The following is a 23,144-nucleotide window of genomic DNA, read 5'->3' on the forward strand; positions in this document are numbered from 1 at the left end:
GCCAGACATGCAGTTTTTAGAACCACAAGCGAATAAATTCCTGCTGTTCTAAGCCACCCAGTTGTGGTGTATTGTTATGGCAGCCCAGCACACTGATACAGTTGGTATTAACTTCTGTATGTGCTCATCTTCCCAGCTACACCCACGAACTCCTGAAAAGCAGGGGCTGTGGTGCTCCATCGTCCCTCTCAGACCTAGCATGATGCTAACACAAATAGATGCTCAATGCATTTTGGCTGAATGAAGAAACATGCTTGGCACCACCCTTCTGGATTTAGTTCAGTGGATCCCGAAGAGAGTCAGACTCCTCTCCAAGTGAGAAAGCTTATGAACAAGTTGGAGACATAACAGTAGTTTAGCATCCCAAACAATAAATTATAGAAGACAAAGAGGGTGCAGCAAAGTGGGACAGAATGTGTCAGAAACATTGAAGATGGGCCGGGCGCAGTGTCTCACGCCTGTAATCCCAGTGCTTTGGGAGGCCGAGGTGGGCGGATCACGAGGTCAGGAGATCAAAACCATTCTGGCCAACGTGGTAAAATCCTGTCTCTACTAAAAATGAAAAAATGTGCCGGGAGTGGTGGCAGGCGCCTGTAGTCCCAGCTACTTGGGAGGCTGAGGCAGGAGCATTGCTCAAACCTGGGAGGTGGAGGCTGCAGTGAGCTGAGATCACACCATTGCACTCCAGCCTGGGCGACAGAGTGAGACTCTATCTCAAAAACAAACAAACAAAACAACAACAAAAGAACATTGGAGATGGAGTCTAAGAGAAAGTGGAGTACAAAATGGGTTGGTCAAGTAGGTTGGTTCAGAATATTCTGTGCTGCATTTTGAAACAAGTGATGACTAGGCCACAAGAGGAGATGTCGTCTAGGTTGAGGGATTGAGGGCCTGAGAGCGGCGGTGTGGGGAAGGTAAGAGTAACGGAGCATGCAAGCAAGAACTGAGGCTGGTGTTTGAAGAGGAGAATGTTAGAAAGGGCACTAAATGCAAGCATGGGATGTAACACGGGATGGGGCTGAGGGAAGTAGGTGTTTGTGCAGCAGCAACAGGACCACAAACGTATCCCGGGGAGACTAACGAATGGGCAGCTCTAGGCAGGGTGGGCCTGAGTGGGAAGGGCATCGAGATGGGCCAGAGGGTGGCTGAGGAAATCCTGAGGATGGGACATCTTGGGGACCAATTGGGAACCGAGGAGCACAGGGGGCAAGCGGTCTCACAAGTAAAGAAAATTGTGCAGTTAAACAGTGCAGCTTGGTCAGTTGTGGAATGGGAGGCAGAAAGCTCCCATCTGGGTAGCGACCTGGTGGGTGCAATGAGTCCGCCCCTGGGCTCAGAGAAGGTGGTGTGTTTATCATCCCAGATGAATGGAACTCTCTGTTTTTGGAAGCCTTTGCAAGACATTCCAAAGCTACTCTCCATAACTCATTTCAGTCTTTAATATGTCTCCAGGCCAGAAGATTCCTGCTCCCATCCAAAAGACAATTCTTTAATTTTAGAGCACATTTTTTCCCTCTCTCATTCTTTCCTGAACTGAGATGAAGAGTAAGGAGGTGTAGTCACTATTTCCAGTTGTGAATCCTTCACACACTTGAGGCCCATTCCCAGCACATTCGCTGTTTCTCTCCAGGAAAAGTGATTTTGGATGACTTGTGGCTTTCCCATTGACCCTATAATCATATCTGTGGCTCTTTTCTAGTCTTTTTTTTGGGTGCATCTTTGGTCATGGGGCACAAAACTGGGCACATGGAGAGGCAGGGAAGTGTGGCAGGGCAAGAGGAGTTGTGGAATAGACAGGCCTAGATGCAAATAGCAGCTTGCCTAGTAACTAGTGTGGTCTGGAGCAAGTTCCATCTTCTCTATGAGCCTCACTTTTCTCATCTGTAAGATGGATCAATAATACTTACATTTGGTGAGTTGTGCCAGTTAAAAATATTGTACATGAGATCCTTGAAAGCTCTCAATAAATGATGGCTACTATTGTTGGTATGGGTTGGAGCAGAACTGATTACACTGGGAAAACCACCTTTCTAAACACTTTAATAAATGACATGGTTATTCATGCTTTAAAAACTATACTAGGCCGGATGTGGTGGCTCACGCCTGTAATCCCGGCACTTTGGGAGGCTAAGGTGGTTGGATCACCTGAGGTCAGGAGTTTGAGAGAAGCCTGGCCAACATGATGAAACCCTCTCTCTACTAAAAATACAAAAAAATTAGCCAAGCGTGGTGGCACATGCCTGTAATCCCAGCTACTCAGGAGGCTGAGGTAGTAGAGTTGCTTGAACCCTGGAGGCGGCCATGTCAGTGAGCTGATATTGTGCCACTGATTCCAGCCTGGGTGACAGAGAGAGACTCCATCTCAAAAAAACAAAAATGAAAACGAAAACGATGTTACTGCATAGTTCAGAAGGCAACTCTTGCTATCTCTGATGGTCAGATAAAACACAAACTGGTTCCTTTGAGATACAGCAAAACTATGGGCAGGACCCAGAATCGTGTTGAAAGGATAAAATATTTTTCATTACCCTGTGCAATAGTAGAGCTGCATAACATATGAAATAGTTATTTCAACTGTGAAGGGACTTGGATAATGGTATCTTTAAAGCACTCAATGACTGAACCAAAGCATTGGGACTTTTTACTTGGAAAAGACCAATACAACTCCTACAGCCGATGAACTCACTCCATTCAATTCCTTTCTATCATCTTCCCTTCATAACCTATAAATGCTAGTATGTTAATAACCTTTTAAACTAGTGTTTACGGCGTGATCTCAAGTCAATAAAATTGTGCAATTAAAGTGTTGAAAGAAAATATGTTATAGTGCTGAGTTTATTTTTTGGAGGAGGGGATGAAAAATATGATTTTTTTACAATGAGCCTCAATGACTTATATAAAGAAAAATTATTTTAAAAATGGTATGTATAGCTTTATAAAAACACTTTATCATAAATATTTTAACGTATAGATATCAAGTTAACTGCTGTAATGCACCAAAATGGCAATATTGTGTTTCTCCATGATGGGACTATGAGTGACTGGTTTTTTTTCTTACTTTAACTTTTCTGAAAGTTCCAAATTATTTATAATGATATTGCAATGTGCTATATAATAATACTTATGATGTATTATTAAATCACATAATGATAAATATATTGATATTTTATTGAAAAACTTTTAATTAAGAGAAATGACGAGACAAATAATTCCATATATTTCTACATTGATGACTCACACCCTATTTAATATTAAATAGATTTTTATCTGCCTATATTAGATAATCACCAACATTCAGAGTTTTAAGGGCTTCTGAATCATCTAACATGATTATTATCTGATATAGGATCTCTTTTTAATAAGAATATTAATAACAATCATAATAGCTACCACTGATGTGCCCGACTCTGTAATAAACACTTTAAGTGCATTGTTCCACTAGATCCTCGAAATAAGCCTATGAGGTTAGCAGGCAGAACAATGCCCTGAAGATGTCCACGTTCTGATCCCCAGAGCCTGTGAGTATGCTAGGTTACGTGACAAAGGGGGAATTTAGGTTGCAGATGGAGTTTAAGTTGACAGTCAACTGACCTTGAGATGGGGAGAGGATCTTGAATAATCTGGGTGGGTTCAGTGCAATCAGCGTTCTCATAAGTGGAAGAGGGAGGCAGGAGAAAGAATGTCAGAGGGATGCCATATGAGAAGGACTCGACTGGCCACTGCTGGCTTCAACAATGGGAGGGGGCCAGGAGCCAAAGAGTGGTGATGCCTGGAAAAGGCAAGGAAACAGCTTTTTCCCCAGACTCTCCAGAAAGGAATGTAGCCCTGATGCACCTTGATTTTAGCCCAGTGACACCTATTTCAGACTTCCGACCTCCAGAACTGTAATACAGTAGTGCTAGTTTTTGTTGTTGTTGTTGTTGTTGTTTTTGAGATGGAGTCTCCCTCTGTTGCCCAGGCTGGAGTGCAGTGATGTGATCTCGGCTCACTGCAAGCTCCACCTCCCAGGTTCACGCCATTCTCTCGCCTCAGCCTCCCGAGTAGCTGGGACTACAGGCGCCCGCCACCACACCCGGCAAATTTTGTTTTTGTATTTTTAGTAGAGACGGGTTTTCACCGTGTTAGCCAGGTTGGTCTTGATCTCCTGACCTCGTGATCCGCTTGCCTCGGCTTCCCAAAGTGCTGGGATTACAGGTGTGAGCCATTGCGCCCGGCCAGTAGTGTTGTTTTAAGTCACTAAGTTTGTGGCAGCTCATTACAGCAACAATAGGAAACTCATATAATATTATACTCCAGTTTTACAGGTGAGCAGACTGAGGTTTAGGAAGAGTAACTTGGTCAAGGTCACACATGGTGGTTAATGAGGACTCCTGGATTTGAATCCAGGTTGTCTGATCATGGAACCTCTCCTATTGGGCACTTGCTTCCAAAATGATCGCCAGCATGGGCTTGCACGCAAAACATGAAAACTCATCACCTTCCCCAATAGCTCACTGCACTTGAGGATGCCTCTGACCGGTAGAATTGATGTCCTATTTGGGGCTCAACCCAGTCTTGCATTCCAGTCACCTTTTCATTGATTTATTGTGCAAAATAACACAATTCCTGCTTTATAAGAAAAGCCTTTTAAATATTTGAGGCCAATAATCACTCCTCTCTAAGGCTTCTCTTCTTTGGGTGAAACAATTCCAGATTCAGCCTTTTCTTCGAAGACATCTAAAGTTCTAGCACCTTCTCAACCACTCCCTTCTGGAAAGTATCCAGACTGTTAACTCTCACGTTAGGATCCAGTCAGTTCCTACCTTACTTTGAATTTGTGTGCTTTGATTTTCTTCCATAAGGTTATCGTGCTAGCCTCAACTCTTGTGAACTTGATTACATACTACATCTTGAGCTCTTCGATGGAAATATTTCTAGAAATCAATCAGTCAGTAAATACTGATAACTGGGATTATCTGGCCTATAGTCTTGAAAACATAGCGTGCTTTCAAGTTCCTTCTGGTATGATCACAAACTGATTCTACTCTTTGTTGACATGAATAAGACCTTTCCTGTTCTAGCCTGGCAGGGGCTAGAAGAAAAGCCCATTAAGTTACAGAAAGAAACGGTTCTGGCCAGTGGGTAACCTTGTAGGGAGGCTTGAGATGCCACAGGCTGCTGCTGTGCAACAGTTGGGAGGTTGTGCTGTCTGTTCCCATGCGGACTGGGGACCCAGGAGGAAAATGAAGGGATTGTTAAGAGTCAATGTGATTTCATCATATTATTTAAAATACTGTGAACGTTAGGGCAGAGAGAACTGCACACAAATATTAATAACAGACTCCCCAAATCTTTGATCATCTACCACTTTAGATGATCCACGTGGTTGCTCCCTTATTTCTGCGAATAAACAAGGCTTAACTATAAACAATCATCATGAACAACAACAACAACAAAAAACCCTGGACTTCTGCAGTTGTGTAATGAGCATCTGATGAAAAAAACATGAACCCATGTTTCATTCATTTTACTCTCTGCATCTCTCGCAAAGAGGGGTGGGGAGGGTGGGGGACAAAACATTTTTGTGGCTTTGTATCTAAACATTCAAGTAATTAAGTCAGTTGCTCTGTCAGAATTGACTTGAAAGTCAAAGGTTCTTGAGCACAAAACATAAGGTTTGCATTTCTTTATAAATACCTACAGGAATAAGAAAAAACATAGAAAATGCCACAATTAAATTCATTTGGGGCTTTTCTGAATCCCAGATATTTAAGAAAAATAGTTTGCTATATTGAGGGAAGCAGGTGCAGACAGTCTGGACCTCTGGCTACCTACAGCAGGTCTCTTTTGAGGTGCCAAATATTAGATGAAGAGAGGCAAAGCCCAATTCAGGGCACAGAATGAAGACTTTGATGGCAAGGATTTTTAACTTTGCTATATTTGCTGCTGTTGAACCTTTATGCCTTGAGAAAGTCACACATCTGGGTTGTAATAGTGGGCTACCTCACAGGGCGCCAGGAAAGAACAACTTAGAAGGGTTTCATTTTTAGATATAAGAAGAAAATCTTATGTAAATCGTGATATATTTTATGCTTGTGACGGCAGAGCATACCGCAGGTATTCAAGACAGGAAACCCTTCCTTTCATTTTCAGAACTGTATGACTTGAGCTTTGTCAGTTTCTATTTGGTTTCCCACAGAACATCTCTGTCTTTATCTGAGGTCAGGGTTGGGGAGAGGTATGTGTTGGGTGAGGGGAAAGAAGTATCCGTGAGGGAGGGGTAGTCATATCCCCAGCATCTGACCACAGGGCCACTTGCCTACCTGTCATGCAGTCCATGACCCCTGCTAGTAAGCCAGAAGCACCCAGAGAGCACATGGAATCTGTCTTGCCACTCTCCTTTACTCACTCCTGCCCTGTTCCTCCTGATACCATTTCACCTGGGGTCTGTGACCCCCTCCCTTGATCCTGCTAGCCCGGACTTGGCACTGGACTTCGAATCTCTAGAGTTCAGATCCCCAACCTCCGCCTCTCGGACCTCCATGGAGCCAGTGAAGGGGATTTCCTCTAGAGCTTCTGTCCTGCAGAATCCAAACCAACCAAACTGGTGCCATATTCCCAACCCCAATAGAAGGATTTGGGCAGATTCAATGCATCACTGCTGGGGTCTCCTCCAACTTTTCAGGTTAAAGGCCATGTCAATAGAGCATTGATTCTATGATAACTGAATCCCATTTGCCACTCCATTTAAAAAAACCCATTTATTGTCAATACTTTATTGTCAATTTAAGGCAATGCTTGTTATTTAATGATATTCAACAACAAATGTTTATGGCGAACCTACTATGTACTATGAACACTTAGGTATTATGTCACTAAATACTTATAGCAACATTGCAAGATTTTCAAAAGAGGCAGCAAAGGATTAAGAAGATTAACTTGCCCAAGGTCACATAGCTAATACGTGGCAAAGCCAAGTTTTGATGCCAACTTACTCTATACCCTGCTGCCTTCTTCTATAGTTACTAAGTGCTTAGTTATTTACAAGGTATATTTCCAACCTCTTAAAAACTCAAGCTACATTAGGGCTTCTGGGGAGCCCCTCATCAGTGACTCCATGGGACCTGCTCCAAGAAAGCTAATATTTCAGAACCTGTTAATTACTCAAGGGCTTTTGAGAAAGGTGGTCAGCTTCTAGTAGGAATGAAGCACTGCTTCGGTCCCTTTGAAGGGTCTAACAGGAAATAACTTGCTTCAGCCTCAACTGCTGAGAGACATAGTCAAGTGGATACACTCAACAGGTTTAGAATAACACATTCCTCAAGTACTCTGAGTTTCTAACCAACAATGAAAACATTCCATGCTTAGACTTCTCTTTCTAGACACTCACTGACAGTGACATTAGAATTAGGTGGTTTTTATGTATAGATTTTGTATGGCAAAACTCTTCATGGAGACTTAATCTGGAAACTTCATGGTGGCTGGGGTTTGGCTATCTGGAAGACTTTGATGGGATTCTTGTCTCCTCTGCTAGTACTGACTGCCGCCTGTCTGTGGGACTGAGAGTCCCTCTCCTTCTCTCTAAGTTGAAACCCTCTTTCCTCCATTCTTTTGACTTTATTGCAAACACTCTACTCCGTGACTATTGGCAAATGTGTCTTTTTATTAATTCCTCTCTCCTTGCTAGGCAGGGCCAGCTCATAGGTGTGAGACATGGACCCCGGAGCCCCACACTTAAGAGGGCTCAGTGCTTAGTTTAATGCTTGGCTGTCACTGGCTTGAAATTCATAATAATTTTTGAAGAAGGGGCCTCACCTTTTTACTTTTGCACTGGGCCACACAGATCATATAGCCAGTCCTGCTCCTTGCTGTGGACATGGAAACAGGGAGGATACTCACACCATACAATGTATGACTGGATGGTGTACCTGTTCTCCTCCCCTCTGGAACTGGGCAGGCATTTTCCCATAGAGACAATCCATAAAGGCAGATGATGCCAACCATAACTCCATCCTCCTTAGCCTCAGTTCCTTCATTTCTAAAATGGGGACCGTGGCACTTACCCTTGCATGTTATTATGAGCAATGAGTGGGATGATGTATAAAGTACTTATCAGAGTGTCTGGTATACATCAGTGCTTGCTCAATGAAATCCATGGGAGATAGCAGTTGCAGGAAACAGAGCTTGAACTCTGGAGTGAAGAGCTAGGTTAGAAATTAAATTAGCCCCATTGCCTAAAAAATACATGACTTTTGTTAGTTGACTTGGTTTCTTCCAGCGTCAGTTCCTTTATCTGTAAATGGGAATGCTAATGTTTATCTTGTAAGGTTGTTTTGTGATTTAAATAATTTAATGTATTTAAAAACCCTAGTTCACCACTTGGCATCTAGGAGGAGCTAAAAAATGAAACAGTTCTTAGTCAGGTTTCCCTTTAACAATATTGCTAGGACGAGCTAAAAAAATTATAACAGTTCTTAGTTAGGTTCCCCTTTAACACTATTGCTACACTTAAAACAACCAATTTGGCCAGGAGTGGTGGCTCACACCTGTAATCCCAGCACTTTGGGAGGCTAAGGCAGGTAAATCACTTGAGGTTAGGAGTTCAAGATCAGGCTTAACAACATGGTGAAACCCCATCTTTACTAAAAATATGAAAAAAAATTAGCCAGGCATGGTGGTGCATGCCTTTAATCCCACCTACTCGGGAGGCTGTGGTATGAAAATCACCTGAACCCGAGAGGCAAAGGCTGCATTGAGCCAATATCACACCACTGCACTCCAGCCTGGGCGACAGAATGACTCTTTCTAAAAAAAAAAAAAAAGCAAAAACAAACAAACCAAAAAACACGACCAAAAATACCCCTTAAAAAGAAAACAATTCCACTTTGGGAGGCCGAGATGGGCGGATCACGAGGTCAGGAGATCGAGACCATCCTGGCTAACACGGTGAAACCCCCTCTCTACTAAGAAATACAAAAAATAGCCGGGTGAGGTGGCAGCGCCTGTAGTCCCAGCTACTTGGGAGGCTGAGGCCGGAGAATGGCGTGAACCCGGGAGGCGGAGCTTGCAGTGAGCTGAGATCCGGCCACTGCACTCCAGCCTGGGCTACAGAGCGAGACTCCGTCTCAAAAAAAAAAAAAAAAAAAAAAAAAAAAAAAAAAAAAGAAAACAATTCATTTGCAAATGATGTTTGGGATATGACCATTAATAAGTTCTTATATATTATACAACTTCCTGTATACTGTATCACCTGTGAAATGTAACCACCTTGTATGTTAAAATAATTTTGTAAAACATATTTGAGCACTATTTTTCCTTTTCTTTTGCTAGACTATGAGTTCCTTGAAGGCAGGGGCCATGTCTTATGCGCCCTTTATTCCAGATCACTTTCAAACACTTCAGAATCTCAATTGAATCGAATTTCTCTTTTGTTCTTATGCCAACAGTGAGATGATAATCTCCCTAACATTCCTCAATTAGCAATTAATAATTAGCCTATCGATAACTAGGAGATAGACAGGGCAAAAAATAACCCCATCTCTGCCCTGAAAGGTCTTTTCTTTTTTGTCCATCACACATGGCTCATATTCCTGCCTCCTCGGTTCTGGTTCTTGCTCCGTTAACGAAACTATTCCCTCAGGGAACATAACTTGGTTTTCTGGAATCTACTATCCTCCCTGGTAACAACCTATATAGAGAGGCCATGGAGGAATAATTTCCTGAAACCCCAACATTTGAGTCATAATTTGATGCCTTTTAGGATTCAAAGAGGCCTCAGACCTGTGACTTTTAAACATTTGGGGAGTATAGGTTCCTTTAAGAATCTTCTGATAGTTACGGACATTCTCTGCAGAAAAATACATTCAATACCTTAGTACAATTTCAAGGTGTTCTCAAAACCCCTGAAGCCCTTGGGTCCCAGATTAAGAATTCTTGTTAGAATAGCCAAGAAAAGGGAATCAGCAATGTGAATGATTCCGGTTTCCTGGTAAGTTCTAGCCCTGACTAGTCACTCTCCCTTGCTGAAAACAAAACAAAACAAAACAGAACAAAACACAGCAATGACAACTCCCAAGATTTAACCTCAAGGTTATCCCTGAGAGTCCAAACCTGGGCAGTAATGGCAAAGGGCTTTCAGCCAAGCAGTAACTACTCTTTGGAGAACCTAAGTTAAGCTGAGTAAAATAAGCCTTGTTTGATAATACCGTTTACATTTCCAAATCCTGGGTATCAAGCTTTCTTCCTATCCCTTGCGGCCCTTCCTAAGTTTAGCCGCTGGTGTAATGGGGTAACCATGGCAACAACCACCTGCCTATTTAAAACCATCTCCAATGCTAAATAAGGAAGCCTGAAGAAAATGGCTGCTTGCCTGCCTCTCAGTGGACAAATTGGGCACTCCTGGGTATTTTAGACACGGGCGAATAGGCAGGGTAGAAGCAGTATGTATGCAAAGCTCCTCATAGGAAGCATTTGGTGACCTGGTGAAATAGGTGCTACTTCAGCCCTTCTGTCTTCAGATGTTAGGAAAGCACACAGGTTTACGTGCAAATCCGTGTGCCTGTCACCACGTCACCCATGCTACCTTGACCTCAGTCAGGTGAAGAGTGAGGTGAGAACCTACCCTCAAAGAGTAGTCTTGTTTATGGGATCTCGGAAGGGAGAAGGAAAAACAGTTCTACAGATCACAGTGAATTTGTTCATACTTTGCATTAAAATGCACACTACAATCTTTTTTTTTTTTTTCTGACTGATGTGTCTTTCTAATTGTACTTAATCATGTGGGTGATGGATGATTGCTCTATTTATGTCATATGTTGGCCTGACTATTGATTTTTGGCATATGGAGAAATTTCTCCCTCCCTCTGCTTCCTTGCTTTCTGGGAATTACAGAGGTTTGGTTTCTTTCCCCTGCCGAGACCATACAACTGATCACACTGAACATCTTGCTCTTCCACTCACTCCTTCGTATCTTTTCGTACATTTGCTGTACCCTCTCACTCCTTCGTATCTTTTCGTACATTTGCTTCCTTCTCCCTGAGTTGCCCTCCTCTTTTTCTGTGCCTTGGTTCAGTCATCTCTGTCACTGGAAAACCCTCCATGCCACGTTTCATGTCCTTGGTTTTTGCTCCCATAGGTCACTTCTAGTCACATCCCTTAACACAAACCATTCTGCACATCTGCTTGCCAGCCTGTTTCCAGCACCGGGCTGTGAGTCCCCTACATGGGTCTGTCCAAAACGCCTGTAGAACAGTGCCTGGTGTGCATTATGTTTTCAAAAGATCTGTTGAATGAATGGATGAATGAATGAACAGAGCCCCACGGCTTTCACAAGTGTATGGTACATGTGCATGAGTACGTATAAGGATACTTGTGTGAGGCCGGGTGCGGTGGCTCAAGTCTGTAATTCCAGCACTTTGGGAGCCTGAGGTGGGCAGATCACTTGAGGTCAGGAGTTCGAGACCAGCCTGGCCAAGATGGTGAAACCCTGTCTCTACTAAAAATACAAAAATCAGCCGGGTGTGGTAGCGGGCACCTGTAATCCCAGCTAGTTGGGAGGCTGAGACGGGAGAATCACTTGACTCAGGAGGTGGAGGTTGCAGTGAGCCGAGATTGCCCCACGGCACTCCAGGCTGAGCAACAGAGTGAGATGCCACTGAAAAAAAAAAAAAAAAAAGGTACTTGTGTGGAAAGAGGACTTGAAAAGTCTGAGGAATGAGTTGAAGAGGAGTACTTTTTAAAAAAGTGGTTTGTGTATATCTGGGAGTGCAAAAGGCTGTTAGAGGAGATCACCTGAACTGTACGTTTGTGACTACAGTGTCAGGGGCTGGAAGTACACGTGTTCCTAGCGTGCAGTGAGTGTGTAGAGTCTGTGCGTGTGAGAGCAAGAAGACGCTGTGATAGGATGCACTTCCTAAAAGGTTCATTCGGCTACTATCACATCTCATAGATCACTCTTCCTGAAGCTGCAGTGTTCAATATCTGACCTCTGAAAAGATCTCCTTCTTATTGGTTGACCTCTCAGGCTGTGGGGTCAGGACAAAGAGTAGGAGTGAAAATGGCAAGTGCTGAAAATGATGGGTACAGGCTTTAAATGAATGTCTTCAGTGAACACTCTAACCTCTCTTTTAAAGACAATTCTTGCTTGTAATCCCAGCACTTTGGGAGGCCGAGGAGGGCAGGTCACTGGAGGTCAGGGGTTTGAGACCAGCCTGGCCAACATAGTGAAACCCCATCTCTACTAAAAATACAAAAGTTAGCTGGGCATGATGGCGCACGCCTGTAGTCCCAGCTACTCAAGAGGCTGAGGCAGGAGAAAGGTTTGAACCTGGGAGGAGGAGGTTGCAGTGAGACAAGATTGTGCCACTGCACTCTGGCCTGGGTGACAGAGTGAGATTCTGTCTCATAGATAAAAAATAAAATAAAAAAATAAATAAATAAATAAAGACAATTCTGTGGGCTAAACAAAAGTCAACATCTTCAGGTTCAAAGACAAAGTCCAAATCATTATCCATCCTCCTCCTCACCTACCTAGGGCTGGGGTGGGAACAGTGTCAAAATAGTGGTCATCTTGAAATAGTACAGCAAAGAAAAAGAAAGAATGAAAATTAACCAATGAGAAGAAAGAGAGAAAGAAGGAAGGAGGGAGAAAGGGGTAGCTATATGTCAGTCACAACTCAGTTCTGGCAAATTTTCTCCTACAAGGAAGACGGGTTTGCTTTCGTTTGCAAATGACCTCGTTTCCTCTTTCCTTTCATTTCTGAACCTAACTTGGCAACTTCACAGAGTGCCCAGGCTGAGGCTGGGACTTAATGGGTTCCGGGTCTCCGGCCTTTGCAGGTACCTCTCTGCTGCTGCCCTCTGCTGTCGGGGGAGGCCAAGGAGACGCCCTTCTGGGCCTCCTGGTCCAAGCCCCGGAGCTGCCACCTCCTCCCATTTGAGACCGACAGAAGCTAGGGTCTCTTCCAGCCTCCCCACCCTTCCACAAAAGAATCATGAGGGGCTGGGGTTGGAAGCGCTGTACTAGGAAGCAGAAGAGACTCAGGAGGGGGTTCCAGTTAGCCAAGGGCAGATACCCTCCCACCTCCTCCCCTGCAAAAGCAGGCCCTTCATACCCACCTCCTGCTTCCCAGCCCCTCCCTTTGCACAGATCTTTTGGGAGAGGACAGGCAGTTAGCCTGTGCCAAGTTTCTGAAATTTTTTTTTTTTCTTGGAAATGGAAACCCTCCTTCCGGCAATGTGGCAGGAAGGCCAAGTCCCTGGAGGCCCTGGCTGGGAACATTTCCGGAGAGCAGGTGAAAGGCCTCTGTTCCGCCAGGGCCACACTGGGTGGGTGGCAGTGCAGCCGGGCCTGCAACTTACCTGCTGTTGAATTTTTCAGGGTGTTTCTCTCTCATCACGTGGAATCTGTGTGCAATGGAAGCGTCCTGAAAGTGAAAGAGACAAAGCAGATCCTTGGTGAGTGGTCATGACAGTGCAGTGTGGAGGGAAGGGACACACACATGCCCTCGCTGAGTCATGCCAACCCTGGGACTCTATTGCATGGTGGGGCTCCAGGTCACATCCGCGGCACCAATAGAGGCTCAACACTGCCTCCAAGGGGATGAGCTAGCATCATCAATACTCTTACAGCCTGTGCCAGTAGACTCTGGAGTCCTTGCTATTTCACTCTAGCCCAGGCCCGCCGAGAACAGATAGTTCAGGGGTGAGTGGAGGGGAAAGCCTTTGCTCTTTGGGGAGACTGAGAGTCTGTGAGCACAGGACCCTGTGTCTGGGGCTGAGCATGAGTCTCTGGAAATGACTTTCCATGATAATTCTTTTTAAAATAGTTTTTACTTTGGAATATTTTGACTCACAGTAAGTTCCAAAATTAGCATGGAGTTCCTAGGTCCCTTTCACTCAGCTTCCCTCAATAATAACATTTTATATAACTATAGAATATTGTCAACACTAGAAACCTGACATTGGTAGATGCTATTAGATATTAAGTCCTAACCATCCACACCAATAGAAATAATTAGTGGCATTGGATAACATGCTTAATAGATAATAAAAGAAAACTAAACTCTGGCTTCTGCTTCTTGATCACTTCACTCGAAGGACTCTCTCTAAGACCAGTAAGAGTCATTACTACACCGTGTGGACACTGCCCTCCTATGAGCACATCCCTTTGCCACACTAGCGGCCCCCTGCACTCCAGCACTCACAGTTAGGAGGCTGTCATGACACTGTGCTCCTGGGCTCTCCATCCTCTGACCACAACTTCCTAACCCTGGGTTCTACCTGTGGCCCCCACTCCACACTGTGGCCATCTCGTGAGTTCTCGCAGCTGTTATCAGCATCTGAATGGTGATAGCTTCAAAGTCTCAATCTCTAGAGCCAACCCTAAGCCTCAAACCTGAAACGGAACTCGTCTTTCCTCCTCAAACTCGATCTTCCACCCTTGACACTGGTCTCATTTCCCAGCAGAAGAATGTGTAACACCCCTTCACTGCTCACGCCCCATGCTGGCACTTCGGGTGCAGGTGCTGGGTTTCAGAAATAAACAGGCTAATTGGACTGGAGATGGGGGGTGACACAGAAATCAGGGAGCTGACTAGATTTGTTTTGCAACGAAAAATATAGAAATCCATTTACTGGAATACATGGCTACAAGACACCAGAAATTCCATGCAGTGAATTTTCATCAAATGCATATTAATTCTGTTTCTTATATGAAAATTTCTGCGTGTGTGGTTTTTTAAAAATTTCAAAATTTTTTAATTTTTAATTTTTTTTTTTGAGATAGAGTTTCACTCTTGTCACCCAGGCTGGAGTGAGTGGCGTGATCTCGTCTCACTGCAACCTCTGCCTCCCAGGTTCAAGCAATTCTTCTGGCTCAGCCTCCCGAGTAGCTGGGATTGCAGGTGCCCACCACCACACCTAGCTAAGTTTTGTATTTTTGGTAGAGGCAGGGCTTCGCCATGTTGGCCAGGCTGGTCTCGAACCTCAGGTGATCTTCCCTGCCTCAGCCTCCCAAAGTACTGGGACTATAAATGTGAGCCACTGCACCCAGCCTCTGTGTGTGTTTTTAAGCATCAAGAGGTATAGTTCTATGAAGAAGCTTTTCGAGCATGAACTCTGTGTCGTGAGGTGCACCAGGCACAGGAGTCCACCAGCCCACATCTGAAAGGTGGCAGGGCAAGAGGAGAAAGATGGGCTTATTTTGTGATTGGCAAACATTCTCTGCTAAAATGATGTTTTGAGAGTTTAAAATTTAAACTTTAGCTTTTTTTTTTTTTTTTTGAGATAGAGTCTCACTCTGTCGCCCAAGCTGGAGTTCAGTGGCACAATCTTGGCTCACTGCAAACTTCGCCTCTCGGGTTCAAGAGATTCTTCCGCCTCAGCCTCCTGAGTAGCTGGGATTACAGGCGCCTGTCACCATGTCTGGCTAATTTTTTTTGTATTTTTAGTAGAGACAGTGTTTCACCGTGTTGGCCAGGCTGGTCTCAAACTCGTGGCTTCAGGTGATCCGCCCACCTTAGCCCCTCAAACTGCTGAGATTACAGGCGTGAGCCACCATGCCTGGCTGATTTATTTTTTAGTTTAAGATATATTAAGAGTTTAAGGTCTTGGAGAGGCATCCCCATGGGTGCACAGGTGAGATGTGCGGACCCCAGGGAGGCCTCTGTCTCCAAGGCCTGTCCATCCTGCACTGCTTCCCTGGGCAACAGCACTTCATGCTCCCAGACTGTGCCCACCTCCCACTCTCTCAGCAAATTTCAGTGAACACCCTCAATAAGATTCATATGACATTTGTCAAATACTTCTCTAAAATTCATGAAAATATTCCATCTACTTCTATTCCTTTGAAGCACTAATTTTCTTCTGTCAGGAAAAAAATGGAGGGGAGGGAAGAAAAAAGCAATCACATGTTGCCTGGCACAATTTGTACTTCACTATCCCCAACCCCCAATACTGCTGACTGACTCCCAGCTCTTTTATTCTCTGGGATACATGTACAGACCCCCTCCTTCCGTAGAGTTCTGGCTGTCCTTGGTTTTTCCATAACTAGGTTTTGCAAAGCTGCTTTTCACAAAGACCAGCCTTTAAAACATTATTAGTGAAGCACGTGGTCCCTAATTTGACAATGTAATCCCTTGGCAAATACACAAAGTAGCAAGGGAGAGTAGAGCAGCGCCTTTTCTAAGTCTTAAAAAGGCTATGACGGTAAAGACTCTGAACACGTTTCTCTACCTGGGGATTAAAAAGAGAGTCGAGATTCACTTTCACTCTCCGGAGCTTCTATGTCAGGCAATGACCTGAGCCTATTTACAATCAGTAGTGACTTCATTTAAATTTGGGAAACCAGGGCTACGATGGTTCAAACCCTTTCTTGGTTACTAAGGTATAAACCCTTTCTTGATGATAATTAAGGCAAAGCAAGACTTCTGTTCTGAAGGCGGGAGATGGGAATTACAAATCCACGGAAGTGATGATAGCATTTCTCACAGCCTTGCTATCTGAGGTCTTTCTTTCAGGTGTGGAGTGAAGAGGAGACGGTGGAAGGTATGGACATAGGGCCTCTTTCCTGAACTACAACTCCAAGCACATGGGTGGACAAAGAAATCTGGGCCCCTTCCAAGTACATGCAGCAGTCATTTGGACTCTGAGATATTGGAATGTCTAGGCCAGTGCTATCCAATAGAAATATAGAGCAAGCTACATATGTAAATGTAACTTAACATTTTCTAGTAGCCACATAAAAAAGTTAAAAACAAAAGATGAAGTTAATTTAAAAAAATTTTTTAAATTTTTTATTTTTTTGAGATGGAGTCTCACTCCACTGCCCAGGCTGGAGTGCAGTGGCATGATCTCAGCTCACTGCACGCTCTGCCTCCTGGGTTCAAGTGATTCTCCTGCCTCAGCCTCCCGAGTAGCTGGGATTACTGGTGCCCGCCACCATGCCCGGCTAATTTTCGTACTTTTAGTACAGACGGGGTTTCACCACATTGGCAAGGCTGGTCTCAAACTCCTGACCTCAGGTGATCTACCCGCCTCAGCTTCCCAAAGTGCTGGGTTTACAGGTGTGAGTCACCATGCCCGGCCTGAAATTAATTTTAACAGTATATTTTCATTAACCCAATAAGCCCTGAATATTATCACATGGAATTAATAGAAACATTATTGAGACATTAAATTTTTTATATCACATTTTTGAAATGTATTGTGTATTTTATACTTACAGCTCACTTGACATCTTAATTAAGACAAGCCCCATTTCAAGCATGTCATACCACATGTGGCTGATGGCTGTTATATTGGATAACGCAGGTCTAAGTCACTTTGGCAATTTATGGAGATAAAAAGATGGAAAGGAGACCATAAGACAGATTATTTGAATTTGGGTTGGTCTGAAAATTATGGGAGATTGGGGAATGGAAAAGGGTGTAGACCCTTGTCCTTGTCCCTCTGGGGAGTCCCACTGTATTAGTATCTTCATGGCTCTCACAGGTGACAAATAAGAACTTGGTGCCAGCAGAATCCATGAATCTCCAGGAAAAATTATGTCTTGTTGAGAAATTCCCTATGTGTAGGATGCTTATCATGGTGAGAAGCTTGTCTAGTGATAGCTAGGAATGATCTGCAAAGTGGAAAATGGTGTGTGGGTCAGTGCGACCACTGTGGCCTCTCCTTGGCCCCTGGGCTCCCCTAGCATCAGAAATAGATTTCACTGAATCAAGGGATTAGCTGTTCACCCGTCCTGTTAAGGCTCATGAAAGCAGAGCTTGTGAGGAGTTCAGAGTTACACATACCTTGGGAATTATTCTGTAGTCTCAAACTTCCTGTCACTGATACCTGGCCATCCTGACATTTTCTGCTAATCCAAAAATAAAGAACAGGGAGGAGCAGGCCAGAGAAGTCAGAGGAAGTGGCATCCTGAATGACTGTGTTTAAAATCTCCTGCCAGTAGATATTGTCGGTTAGAAGGACTGATAAGGCGAACTATCTTAGCTTCTCACTGTTGAGAATCTGATGTGTGGATGGGGCTCTCGAAGCAATGAGAGCACAGTCACTCCTTGGAGAGGCCAGGAGACCCTGCCTTATTTATTGCCTTATCTATTAAGTGGGTTCTATTGGCGTCAACGGGTCCCAGTAAACTCATCAGAGAAAATTCTATCCACAGCACCCAGGGGCACTGTGTCAGGGGTCATTGTCATCATCTTTATAAATACAAAGCAACAGACATTTGATATCATAAGATATTCTAAGTCCTTCAAAAGAGGCAAAGACCTTGCAAGGCTCTCTTTGCCAATGGAGTCCACCTCTATTTGATCATCATAAGGAAGTAAAACTTCCTTGGTTTACACACCTACTTCTCTTACAAAGTTTGGGAAGTCAAATAGGGAGCAAGACCTTCTGCAAATGTCAGCCCCAGACTCTGTTAGGGTTGCGTGTTGGTTACTTGTTTTCTCAAGAATTTCTCTTTTCAACTTTTAAAGAGCGAGCATACAAACCCTGCAAACATTTTATTGAGAGAAAGCCAAGGGCACACCAATGAGATGAGAACAGCCCTGGTTTCTCATTCTTCTGCAATATAATATTAAACATGGATAACCTAAAGGTGTATGAAAAAAATCAAGAGAAAGATATTGTGAAGTTGTTCATAATTGGAAAGATGAATAGATTGGGTTATTATAAGTCAGCCCAGGGTAGGTAAATTATCTTGACCACTGAGAGTGATGGAGAATCTGTTTATATGCATTTCCTTGGGGACAATTAATTAGCCAGCCAGCAGGCCTTCCTTCCTTCTTACCTCCCTTCTTACCTCCCTTCTTACCTCCCTTCTTTCCTTCCTTCCTTCCTTCCTTCCTTCCTTCCTTCCTTCCTTCCTTCCTTCCTTCCTTCCTTCCTTCCTTCCTTCTTTCCTTCATTTTTTCCTACTTTTTTGCTAGAATAAATTAAAACCATGATTACTGAATAGTCTTGGCTCTTGGGTTTAGGGCTTGGCTATTTAGTTGAGGGAAGGCTGTCCATTCCTCTTCATGTGTTAATCCATTTGGTCAGCAGATACTAAGGATGACCATCTTATTACAGGGCACTGTGTTGAGACAGTGAGGTGTCGGGAACCATGTTTTTGTCAGCCAGAGCAGGGTGTGTTATAAAGGGAAGAGGTGGGGCTGAAGCTTCTGCAGGCAGCTGCGCTGTAACCTGCTGTCTAGAAGTTCCCAGGCAGCTCTGCCAGTCTTGCTCCTCAGCTCTGGCTTCCAGCCCATTGCTTAGAGGGGCTAGTTCTCCCCTCCTTCCCTGCTTCCCTTTCCATTTATTTCAGTTTCGGCTTCTGTGCCAGTAAAGAGCCACTTCCTTTGACCATTCTCTGCTCTAGTAGGTTGTCTTCGCTCCCTGAGAACTTGGTCAGGACCATCTGATTCAGAATGATCTCAGGGGCTTGTTAAAAATGCCAGTTGCCGGACCTCACCCAGACCTACTGAGTTGGAATACGAATCAGCATCTGTTGCGGGGGTGGAATTTACATTTCTTATAAGAGGTGGTGGTGAGCCACCACAACTAAATTTTGAGATTCCCCTCTCTCAAACCATGTTACATTTGGCAACATGAAGATGGAGGGGGCTTCAAAGAGGCACAAAGCTCAGTGGTCCACAGCTCAGTTGGCTTTAGAGCTCAACTATTATGATTCCAAGCTCTGCCACTCACCAGCCTGAACTTGTTTCTGTACCTCTCTAAGCTATGGTTCCTTCTTACAAAACACAAATGGATAATGCCTGCATCCACTGGCAGGGAAACTATGTCTGGTGTGCAGTAGGTACTCAATAAATGTTAGCAAGTTGTGTTCTGGTTACTACAGGAAAAAGACATGAGGTTTTTAAAACTGTAATGATGGGAAACCCACGCTCCAAAACCCCGGACCTGTCAGTCACATCTAATTTGCAGGAGCTGAAGGCTGCATATGTTCCTGCTGGGGGAAGTGGAGCCTCAGCAGCCGGTCCAAAAAGGAGAGGGGCCTTTGAGCAGCAAGAGGAGGGAGGGCATCTGCATGGGTCACTGGAGGGGCACCTGGAAGAGGTCTAGGGAAAGCTTCCCCTCAGCTGAGGCCGGGGATCCAGTGGGATGAATCAGATTGGGGCACTTGCTCCCAGTCCACCACCTCCACCCTCTCAGAACCTCATCATGGGCTCAGCAATGCTTCCCTCTTCTGCTTTAGTAACAGAAAAAGAGCACTGGATTAGGAGTCAGAAAATGAAGGCAAATTCCTTAATCTGAGTCTCTGTTTTCTTAACTCATAAAATAGAGATAATAACCCCCTTCAGAATATATCTGTGAATATGGTAAATTTTAAATCCTTCTGTAAATATAAGGTATTATTATTTTTAATCCTTTCTTCTCCCATGGTTCTCTATTTAGCCTTCTTATTAAAAAAGTAAAACCTAGGTTGGGCACGGTGGCTCATGCTTGTAATCCCAGCACTTTGGGAGGCTGAGGCAGGTGGATCGTTTGAGGTCAGGAGTTTGAGACCAGCCTGGCCAATATGGTGAAAACCCGTCTCTACTAAAAATACAAAAATTAGCTGAGTGTGGTGGTGCATGCTTGTATCCCCAACTCCTGAGGCAGTAGAATTGCTTGAACCCTAGAGGCAGAGGTTGCAGTGAGCTGAGATCGTGCCATTGCACTCCAGCCTGGGTGACAGAGTGAGACTTTTGTCTCAAAAACAAAACAAAACAAAACAACCTTTCACTTAAACTTGCTATCCCCTCAAGCCACCTATCATTTCTCCTTCTTTTTCCTTTTTTAAAAAAATTAAAATACCAAAATGTCAAAAGAAACACAGCTGAGCAAGGTTGAGGAGTGCAGGTATCACAGAGTCTGGGGCAGAGAATTGGTCTGTTTCATACGCATGTGAAACTAGGCAGCACAACTCCAAAGACAGGGGAAGAGAGCAGAGAGAACCTGGCTCCAGAGCAAGGCACTGCCATGCGAGTCAAGGGTCCTGAAGCCTCATCTGTAGAGTGAGATGAGCGGGATAATGATACCTGCAGGACTACTGTGAGGACTGGACTATGTACAGCCTAGCACTGCAGAGAGCACACAGGTACTCAATAAATGCTAGTGTCTGTTCTTACTTATAAGTGGGAGCTGAACGATGAGAACACACGGACACAAGGGGGAAAACAACACACACTGGGGCCTGTGGGGATGTGGCGGGAGGGCGAGCATCAGGGAGAACAGCTAGTGGATGCTGGGCTTAGTACCTAGGTGATGGGATGATCTGTGCAACAAACCACCATGGCACACATTTACCCACATAACAGACCTGCACATCCTGCACATGTATCCCTGAACTTAAAATAAAAGTTTAGGGAAAAAATTTGATAAATATTTGTTGAAAAAAGGAATAAATAGTTCAATAATTCTGTCTTTTTTTTTTTTTTTTTTTTTTTGAGACAGAGTCTTGCTCTGTCACCCAGGCTGGAGTTCAATGGTATGATCTCAGCTCACTGCAACCTCTATCTTCCAGGTTCAAGCAGTTCTGCCTCAGCCTCCCGAGTAGCTGGGATTACAGGCACCCACCACCACACTTAGCTAATTTTTGTATGTTTAGTAGAGATAGGGTTTCACCATGTTGGCCAGGCTGGTCTTGAACTCCTGGCCTCAGGTGATCTGCCCGCCTCAGCCTCCCAAAGTGTTGGGATTGCAGGTGTGAGCCACCGCACCTGGCCAATTCTGTCATTCTTGGAGAAAGTAAATTTCTTTGTTGCACCCCCACCCCCTCCCAACCCCCAGCTTCATTTATAGAAATGATTGATCTCTCCCCTCCTGTTCCCATCCTGTTCACAGCAGCCTGGGAAGCAGTGCCCACCCCAATCCTCTTTGGACCAGAAGCTGAGCTACACTAGATGTGCTGGGGCTAGTGGATGAAAAAGGAACAGAGTGCTGTCTTTGCATTGTGGGAGTGTATGTGTGTGCATGGGGGTAGGGGGTACCATGTAAGTACATTAAACCAATTCCTTCAATCTAATGCAGAGTGTGCATGAATGGGGTGAGCATAAGGGCTGTGGGAGCATCAAGGAGGCTCGTAACTTTCAGCCTAAGGGGTCAGTTGGGAGGAGACGCCCCTAGAGGTTTATGAAGCACATGGAGGGAGTGGAATGGGTTGAGAGAAGAGAGAATAGGAGAGAAGGATATCTGAGTGCTAAGCCAGCCAAGGCAGCTTGGGACCACAAGGTCCTCCTTTGAGGATCAGAATTCCCAGTTCCTGAAGCTCATGTGAGAGTTTCCTACCAACCTTTTCCCCTGGTTATTTCTTGGTGTTGCTTTTCTATGACTGCTACAAATTACAGGAGTAAATATGTCTTTTGAAAAATTTTCAGTCTTTTCCTGTGTTAGTTAAAATGACAGAGGAAAGAATTCTTCCCTAAACAAGAGACGGGGAATAAAGTGGGGTACAATCAGGGTGTCCACACTCAGGCCAAGTTTCAGAATGCTTGGACCCAAGTCAGGGCTGCGGGGCAGGTAAGACAGGTAGACACTAGGGACCCAGAGGGGATAACAGAAGGCTGGAACCCTTCCTGGGCATTTCTTTTCCATGCAGAAAGGTGATCCTTGACCAACTCACCACACCAATGGAGAAATAGTTGTTCATGATGCTGTATGGGACCTGGTCCCCGTTTTCCACTTCCTCTCTGGGGATGACTTCCAGATGCCAGCGGTCCAGCATCACCAAGGGGCTCTGCTCAATGTCCTTCAGGATTTTTGTCAAGCTGCCCCCTTCATAACCTGTGGAGGACAGCACTGCATTTGCCACCACAGCAGAAAGGCAGTGTTCTTGCTAATGCACAGGTAGTTGTCAGGGGAGGTAAGCCCAGGGCATCTGTGACTAGGGGACTCCTCACTGTGTCTGTGGGCTGGAGACACTAATGTTCCCTGAACCACAGAGAAGGGGAGGACAATTGAAAATACTAAGATGCTGGGGGCAGGGCAGGGAGTGGGTGCTGGCTAAAGGTTGCAGGCTTGTGTAGCTGAAGCAAACCCTGGAGAAGCGGTGGGCTGGATGGCTGGGAGTCTCTGCATGGGAGAACAGCAGATGTCATGTAGGAGACTGTGTCATGTAGGAGATGGACAGTGTGGCAGGCAGAATTTTAAGATGGCCCCTAGGCCTGGGTCCTGCTTGC

The 23,144-nt window shown here is 44.6% G+C and overlaps 1 protein-coding gene across 6 annotated transcripts in view; it reads right to left on the reverse strand.

Annotated features, from left to right (window-relative positions):
• The window catches only part of DGKG (diacylglycerol kinase gamma), a 198,870-nt gene that overhangs the window by 66,414 nt on the left and 109,312 nt on the right, over nt 1–23,144 (reverse strand). For 5 of the 6 annotated variants that reach the window (XR_007723454.1, XM_050780243.1, XM_050780241.1 and 2 more), the window contains 2 exons: nt 22,589–22,749; nt 13,339–13,403 (listed from right to left, as the gene is read on the reverse strand). Coding sequence is in view for 4 of the 6 variants with exons in the window: in XM_050780243.1 (XP_050636200.1) it covers nt 13,339–13,403; nt 22,589–22,749 (226 nt within the window). In the remaining 2 variants the exon portion in view is untranslated. Of the gene's footprint in view, nt 1–3,591; nt 3,770–13,338; nt 13,404–22,588; nt 22,750–23,144 lie in introns of all 6 variants that reach the window. The other variant, XR_007723453.1, reaches the window with a different exon arrangement.

This window comes from Macaca thibetana, chromosome 2 (assembly GCF_024542745.1).
Source record: "Macaca thibetana thibetana isolate TM-01 chromosome 2, ASM2454274v1, whole genome shotgun sequence".
Lineage (NCBI taxonomy): Eukaryota > Metazoa > Chordata > Mammalia > Primates > Cercopithecidae > Macaca > Macaca thibetana.